General features: G+C 25.7%; 1 protein-coding gene and 1 non-coding gene across 2 annotated transcripts; both read left to right on the plus strand.

The window, feature by feature from the left end:
- Positions 1–2,041: 2,041 nt before the first annotated feature.
- Positions 2,042–7,846, plus strand: LOC126894228 (60S ribosomal protein L3). Its single transcript, XM_050665081.1, has 7 exons — positions 2,042–2,209; positions 3,133–3,325; positions 3,390–3,558; positions 5,685–5,820; positions 6,089–6,478; positions 7,116–7,271; positions 7,604–7,846. Exons 1-7 carry the CDS (start codon positions 2,207–2,209, stop codon positions 7,781–7,783), a joined length of 1,227 nt encoding a protein of 408 aa, XP_050521038.1. The 5' UTR covers positions 2,042–2,206; the 3' UTR covers positions 7,784–7,846.
- Positions 3,609–3,685, plus strand: LOC126897113 (small nucleolar RNA U43). The gene has a single exon (XR_007702039.1). It is a non-coding gene; the product is annotated as a small nucleolar RNA U43 (small nucleolar RNA).
- Positions 7,847–8,364: the final 518 nt, after the last annotated feature.

Below are 8,364 nucleotides of genomic sequence, written 5' to 3' on the forward strand. Positions count from 1 at the left end.
TTCATTTAATTTGAATCAATTTATTCAGTAAATATTATATAAAATTCAACGAATATATGGTTGCAAATTACATTAACAATAACAATTTTCCAATAGTGTAGATAATTAATAGTGCGTAATAATTCAATTAGAACATAACTTGGGTAACATAAACCACCTTTTTACCATTCCTATTTTTTCAACTAATAATAGATTGTAAAAAGTCTTCTTAATTAGAAGAAAAGTGCAGAAACACAAAGACACATAATTATTGAACTTAGTTTATTAACTACAAATCCAGCAATATAAATAATTATTTGTTTGGAAAAATTACTCATTACATAACATTTATCTCTGATGGGAATACATAGTATTTAAATTGTATTTACAAAATCTAAGATCATTAGCAACCGACTGACTAAGTAACTGTATTGCAAGCTTTACTTTCAATTTTTTGTTTAAAAAATAATATATGTGTCTCTTTCTAAGTTCATTAGCTAAATAGCAGCATTCTTGTTCTTGTAATATAAATAGCCTTAAAAAAATTACCTTAATTAATTAACTTAAATGTTCGTTTTCACGAATTTTGTGAAAACAAAATAAAGTCGGAAATTTTTTTTATATTAAAATATATTACATAAACTTAAGTTTAAGATATATATAAAAGTGTCAATATTACCATTTTAAATCCCCCCCCTGTGGGCAGGTTAAGTGTTAGATTTATAAAAAAATATACCAAATGGTAGGTAAAGACATCATGCATCTATAAAAAAAAAATTATATTGATTTGGTCATTTTTAAAAGTTTTGGCAGTTTCAAGTAAAAAAATTAAAAAAAATTTGCGATTTTTAAATTTGTAATTTTTTTAGAGGTTTCCCTCATTTACGGGGAACGAGGGAAATTTTTAAGATTTTTGCAGGTAATGTATTCGACTAAATACGATTTGTGATCTTTTGACGTATCGTTGAAACAAATCGATTCGGTGAGAGCTGAGAAAAAGTGGTAACAGACAAAAAAAAAACACCATAGTATAATAATACCTTCTAAGCTTCGCATGAAGCTAAAAAGTTACAATAATATTTTGTATAATTATATAGAATACTAATAACACAATATTTTTGTTATTGGATGTGATTCATAAAAAAATATATATTTTTGGGAATTTACTAAAAATAGTTATTTAAAAATTTAATCTGTGAAATGTTCTTTTATTTGGAAATTTCATTCCTAATGTGAACACATAAAAAATAAGCTGGCATAATTAATTTAAAAAATTTCAATAAATTATAATTTATTGAAAAAATAGTAATGCACACAATTTAAACTGTAATAATTTATTAACCGGCAACTTTTTAAAAACATGATTTTTTGCACTGCGATTTAGAGGAGAATGCTGAAATCTAAGTGACTCAAGCTGAGGTGAATGACCGTCGATTTTTCTTCAAAAGGTTACACGACAGAATAAGAAACGTCTTCTTTACGGGTTCAATAAACATTAATTATTTAACTACATACTAAGTATTATTATAGTTATTTTTAAAAGTCATATCTTAGATATTGATAATTTTTTTGTAATACAGATATATATTTTTATTGTAAATAAGAATGCAATATTTTAACTTGTGTATTTTTTACTTTGTGGCTATTTCGTTTATGTCTAGAAAAAATATCTTGATGAGCTTTTTCTTTTTCAAATATCACAAAAACACTATAATATTATAACAATTTATATTCAAATGAGCAAATGCGCGGTTTTCGCACATACAATGTAATGAATAGTACATTTCAGTATGTTTGAACGTTTCTCAACTAATGATCCTTATTATCTTACTATCTTATCTTTGACATGTAATATTGAAACTTGGTTAAAAATGTTTTATTCTCCTTGAAAATATATATTGGAAGCTCTTTGAGAACACGCTATGAGCGGACTTGTACTGCAGCGTCCACTGTACTCCCACCACGGATATATAATAAATATTATAACATATCTGTGTCTCCCACTAACGTTATATATCAACATAATAATGCCCACTTCCTACTACTAATTCTGCAATTTTACCACTCTGTGTCAGCACATAATATTATTTTGTTGCCGAGTTTCCATCATTTGGTTGCGTGACGTACAGAGTCATAGTTTGTACACTCTCCTTTTGTGAGGTTGGTGTTAATTTCTCATATACGTTTTCTTAAATTTTATCCAGAAGCATCCGATTAATTATCGATAATGGTAAGTTTTTTTTCTATTCTACACATTTTATTGATTTTTTAAATTATAATTTTCCATGAGCATACATATTTTTTTGTATTTTATTTGATTTTCTTTCTTGAAACCATAACACGTGTAAGAAATTTTAGAGATATATTTCTGTAATTGATCTATTTTTTACAATTTTTATATTTAGTTTAATTAACAATTTCTCCACTAATTTTAGTATTCAACTAATAAACTTAAATTATTATATTACAATATGATAAAATGTTTGAAGTAGATATATTTCCCTATTGCGATCTGTCTAACTACGTTAATTGTCTATTAAACGTTGCGTTTTGAACAATCATAATATTTTACTAAATTGTCACTTTTAGTTTACGAAATATTTTAAATGTCATTAAACATTTACATCCTTTTCACCTTTTAAATTTTGGTTTTAATTCATTGCATTTTTTTTTAATAAGAATGCCACGTTTACCATTTATTTATAATACGAGATGTAATCATGAAGATCCTGAATACTCACAAAATGAACACACGTGTTTCGTTTGTATTATGATGGTTATCGTACATGTAATTTTTTCTTTCTCATTAATAATTCTTTGTAATTATTTTCATACTTAATTAAGGTTATAATAGTATGATCTTTTTTTTTTTTACTATAATTTTGAAGTTTTTGTGCGTATTATTAAAAAATGTCTGGAATTCTGTCAATATATTTATTTCGTCTATCTGAAACTACTGTTTACAAAAAATTACATAACCTTCTTTTTAAAGTTATAAATTTGTATGTTTCTATTGTTATAATTTTTGTTAAAAAGCACATTTGTATTAATAATTAACAAAATTTTACTATATTTTGAATTGAAAAAATGTTATATTTTAAAATACATTTATATATATGAATTACTAAATATAATTTTCTGAATCTACTCTAGTCTCATCGTAAATTCAGTGCTCCTCGTCATGGTTCTATGGGATTCTACCCGAAAAAACGTGCACGTCGTCATCGTGGAAGAGTAAAGTCATTCCCCAAGGATGATCCGAGCAAACCTATCCATTTAACTGCTTTTATTGCATATAAAGCTGGTATGACACATGTTGTACGGGAAGCAGATCGACCTGGATCAAGTAAATACTTAAAATATATTTTTTGTCTGTTCAATATTCAATTAATTGAAGATCATTCACTTAGAACTTAATAAAAAGGAAATTGTTGAGCCTGTAACTATCTTAGAAACTCCACCAATGATTATTGTTGGTGTTGTTGGTTATGTTGAAACTCCCTATGGCTTAAAACCCTTAAAAACAGTGTTTGCTGAACATTTATCTGAAGATTGCCGTCGTCGTTTCTATAAGAATTGGTAAATTTAAATATATTCTAATTTTAAGTATAATAACGTCAAATAAGCCAGTGATGATTTAGTTGAAAATTACAGTTAGAAACTTCCTGAAATACCTGATGTTAATTTACTAGGGCGGTCTGAGGCTTGCATTTAACTTCTATTAAATTACAAAATATTCATCATTGAATTGCATATTATACAAGGTAACAGATTAATGATAAGACATTTAGTTTTTATAAATCTACTGAAAATTAATGGATTTTATAAAATAAAATAGTTTGATTTAATAAATTCTTTAGTAATATTTACTTAAATCTTTGTATGATCCCTTTAGGGTTAGAAACCTATACTTAATTTATTTTTAATGGAAACTTGTAATTTCAAACTTAATGATCTATCAAAAAATAGTTGTCTTTTGAATATTTTAAATTTGATGAATCGTTTATTTTTTTTTTTTTTTGCTTTTAGAACTTCATGATTTTTTACTAATTTTAAAATAATAATTGGCAGTTTAATATACAGGGTGGCTCACCACTCACTGACAACTTAAATAACTTTTGATCCAGTTAATATTTTTTTTAAATAATAGTTGTATGTTAGGTCTTTAGCTATATCTCAATAACTAATTTTTTTACATTTTATTAAAAATATTAATTATTTTTAAATTTTAAATAAAATGTAAAAAAAAAATCTCTAAGATAGCTATTTTGTAGAGTTTAAGAAAAAATTTTAGTAAAAAAATATCTTATTAATATTCTGTAGCGTTTTGAAGTTTGTGAAAAAATTTGAATTTTCATGTATTATTTTATGGTATTAAACATTGAATTACGTATTGAGAAAAGGACAGAAGAAAACTCTATCTTTTCATGATTACTGTGTATACATTACAAACTTGGCATTAATATGATAAGAAATTAGTTGAGGCAATTACTACTTATCACTCTCATTTAAAAGTATAAGGCATTTTCATGGAAAAAGTTACACACCTTCTAATTATAGTAATCATGAAAAGATAGCGTTTTCTTCTGTCTTTTTCTCAATACGTATTTCAATGTTAAATACCGTAAAATAATACATGAAAATTCAAATTTTTTCACAAACTTCAAAACGCTACAGAATATTTACTACTGAATATTAATAAGATATTTTTTTACTAAAATTTTTCTTTAAATTCAACTCTACAAAATAGCTATCTTAGATTTTTTTTTTTACATTTTATTTAAAATTTAAAAATAATTAATATTTTTAATAAAATGTAAAAAAATTAATTATTAAGATATAGCTATNACATTTTATTTAAAATTTAAAAATAATTAATATTTTTAATAAAATGTAAAAAAATTAGTTATTGAGATATAGCTAAAGACCTTACGTACAACTATTATTTTTAAAAAAATCAACTAAAAATATTAATTGGATCAAAAGTTATTTAAGTTGTCAGTGAGTGGTGGGCCACCTGTATAGTAATTATCATTTTTTTATAAACAAGTTGTTATAGACAGTTTTTGTAATGATATGTCTTATTATAATTTCAAGAATAAATTCTGATAATAATTTACGATGTATTTAATCGGTTAATTGTTGATTCCAGTTTTATAAAAACAAAATTAACTATAATTTTCTATTTTATATCTAAATATTTATACAGTTAAAAAAAAAAATTATTAAATTATCCTTTTTTTCGATCATATCATCAAATTTAGAAAGACTTACCAATTAAAGAAAATTAAAACTTTAAATTTTGACTATTCTTATTTACAAATATTGAACATTTAATAGTTTTGTAAAAATGAGTGTCTTATCTATAATTGATTTTCCTGTATATAAATTATTTATATATTACAATTAAAAATTCATCATCATATTTTTTTTTATTTTATATATTATATTTAATATAATTGTTTGTTCGCAATTAAAACTGATTGCCGTTATTCTAAAAGATAGTATTCATTATGTTATACATTGCCATAGAGTGATATATGTACTTAAAAAAAATTATCTCTCCTCTCCAATAGCGGATGAGAGTTTAAAATTTGCTGTTATGTTCAAATTAAATTTGAAATGCAGCAAGAAGAACTGATGTCTCCACTCATGACTTTTTGTCATTGATGAGACTCATTCTTTATTATTTGTTACAACTTAAGGTACAAATCTAAGAAGAAAGCTTTTGTCAAATATTCTAAGAAATGGCAAGATGAAAATGGTAAAAAACAAATCAACAAAGATTTAGCTAAGATAGCTAAATACTCAAAAGTTGTTCGTGTCATTGCTCATACTCAGGTAAATTGATAATTTTCTTATGTTCTCCATTTTAGTCAGTCCATTTTAATATGAGAATTTTTTTTTAATTGCCTATGATGAAGATAAATATACAGTTAGACACTGATATAGAATTTGATGACAACCCTAGGGCGGTCTGAGGTTTTAAACATATTTAATTTTAAAATATTTAAGAAATTAATTAATTTTAACTATTATATCAATAAGAATTTCATTCCTAGTTTCCATATTTAAAAATCAACACTATTTAATCTTGAACAATTTCCAGATGAAATTATTAAAAAAACGTCAAAAGAAAGCTCATATTATGGAAATTCAAGTTAATGGAGGAACCATTGCTGAAAAAGTTCAATGGGCTAAAGAACATTTCGAAAAGCCTGTGCCAGTTTCTCATGTTTTTGCCCCAGATGAAATGATAGATTGTATTGGTGTAACTAAAGGTCGTGGATATAAGGGTGTCACATCTCGTTGGCATACTAAGAAATTACCACGTAAAACACACAAAGGTTTACGTAAAGTAGCCTGTATTGGTGCATGGCATCCTAGTCGTGTTCAATTCACTGTTGCACGTGCTGGACAAAAAGGATACCATCATCGAACTGAAATTAATAAGAAGATTTATAGAATTGGTCTTGGAATTCATACTAAAGATGGAAAGGTAAGGAAATTGTTCATTTTATTGTTACTATTAGCTATAAATCTTTGATGGATTATTTTATTATAATCAATTGGTGAAAGGGTTGTGCTTAATCACAACGTATATACCAATACATCATACATAAAATTAGCCCATCAAGTTTTACTTGTTTTGGTGCTGAGTTTATGCATTATTCCGTAACATGCAAGAGTCCGTCGGGCTGTAACTTGCTAGTAGACCATGCTTAACACATTTATGATTTATTTATTTTGTAACTTAGTTTGAATGATGATAATACATGATGTTAGCATTCTGAAATATCATGAAGATATCACCATGCTGCCTTCCTACTGACAAACTGAGATTTTTATATTAAATAGTATGATTTTCATTGACTGATGTAATGATTAACTTCATTGAGATAGCTTTAAGGGTCTTTCAATCTTGAGACGTATAGGTTATCACATCACAAATAAATTTAACCCTCTTTACTTTCGTAAAAAGTTGTGTTAAAGGTTGGCATTATTCCGTAACGTGCAAGAGCCCGTCGGGCTGTGACTTGCTAGTAGACCATGCTAAGCACATTTTAATATAAGGTTCATTCATTTTTCTATAATAAATAGAATTATTTAGTTTAATTTAAACTGATATTTTGTAGGTCATCAAAAATAATGCTTCAACAGAGTATGATTTAACTGAAAAAACTATCACTCCAATGGGTGGTTTCCCTCATTATGGTGAAGTAAATAATGACTTCATTATGATCAAAGGTTGTTGTGTTGGACCTAAGAAAAGAATTATTACTCTGCGTAAAGTAAGTTGTTAATTAAAATTTTTATTTTACTGTGATAATTTTAATAAGACTTTCACTTGAAAACCAATGATGAGCAAATGGAGCCAATCCTTTGACTGATCAGTGAATTTAGAAGCTTAATTATCCCGAATCTGAGGTTTTTACAGTGAAAATTTTATCATGAAGTTGTTTGTTGCTATTGACCTATGATGTATAATTAATTAGAGCCATTTATTTCGTGAAATATAATGAATGAATGTTATACGCATTGATAGGACTGAGGTCATTAGTGTAGATTAGTAGTACACAATTTTCTTATTTATTAAATTAACTGATTTTTTGTATTTTTACAGTCTTTGTTAGTTCACACAAAACGTGCGGCTTTGGAAAGTATCAACCTGAAATTCATTGATACATCTTCTAAATTTGGTCATGGACGATTCCAAACCATTGCTGACAAAGCAGCATTTATGGGTCCACTGAAAAAGGATAGAATCAGAGAAGAAGAAAAAGCAACTGCTGCTGTAAAATAATTGTGCAAACTTGTTATAAATTGACAATTTATATAATAAATAAACAATATAATGATTTTACAAGTCTAGTAATAGATAAATAATTTAAGTATCCTAACGAAATATTATTTACACTGACTGATATAACTAGTTCTCTCAGTGCCTATAATATTTTTCAAGAAGCTCAATTATTAATTTAGAAATAGAAGTAAAATATTAATCACCAATATGAAATTAAAATCCATAGTTATGGACATTTTTATTCTTTACATACATTTTATTATTATTCACATCTGAGATTATAATAAAAATCCCAGGTTAACTTTTTACTCTAATCAATTGAGTTTTATATTATAAATTTAGCGCGTTGTATCAACATTATTTTTCCAAAAAAATAATACTTGTTTTCTATAAAAATTCCTATCTCTAAATTTTAACTACAATAACAAAGCTAGGTTAATTTATACGAATAGTCTGCTGTAAAATATTAGGATCAAAGTATAAGAACTGCTGAGATCTATATTAAGAATTCGTTTTGAATAATTTTATGCTTTTATAATTCTTGTATATTGTAAACTGGTTTGTGCTACAGAATTGTTTAT

This window comes from Daktulosphaira vitifoliae, unplaced genomic scaffold, assembly GCF_025091365.1.
Source record: "Daktulosphaira vitifoliae isolate Bord-2020 unplaced genomic scaffold, ASM2509136v1 Scaffold_1, whole genome shotgun sequence".
NCBI lineage: Eukaryota > Metazoa > Arthropoda > Insecta > Hemiptera > Phylloxeridae > Daktulosphaira > Daktulosphaira vitifoliae.

What these genes read in the sequence shown, in the direction of transcription:
- LOC126894228 (XM_050665081.1), top strand. An exon ending in AGCAGATCGACCTGGATCAA is followed by an intron (nt 3,326 to 3,389) that starts GTAAATACTTAA and finishes TCATTCACTTAG; the next exon opens with AACTTAATAAAAAGGAAATT. An exon ending in CGTCGTTTCTATAAGAATTG is followed by an intron (nt 3,559 to 5,684) that starts GTAAATTTAAAT and finishes TTACAACTTAAG; the next exon opens with GTACAAATCTAAGAAGAAAG.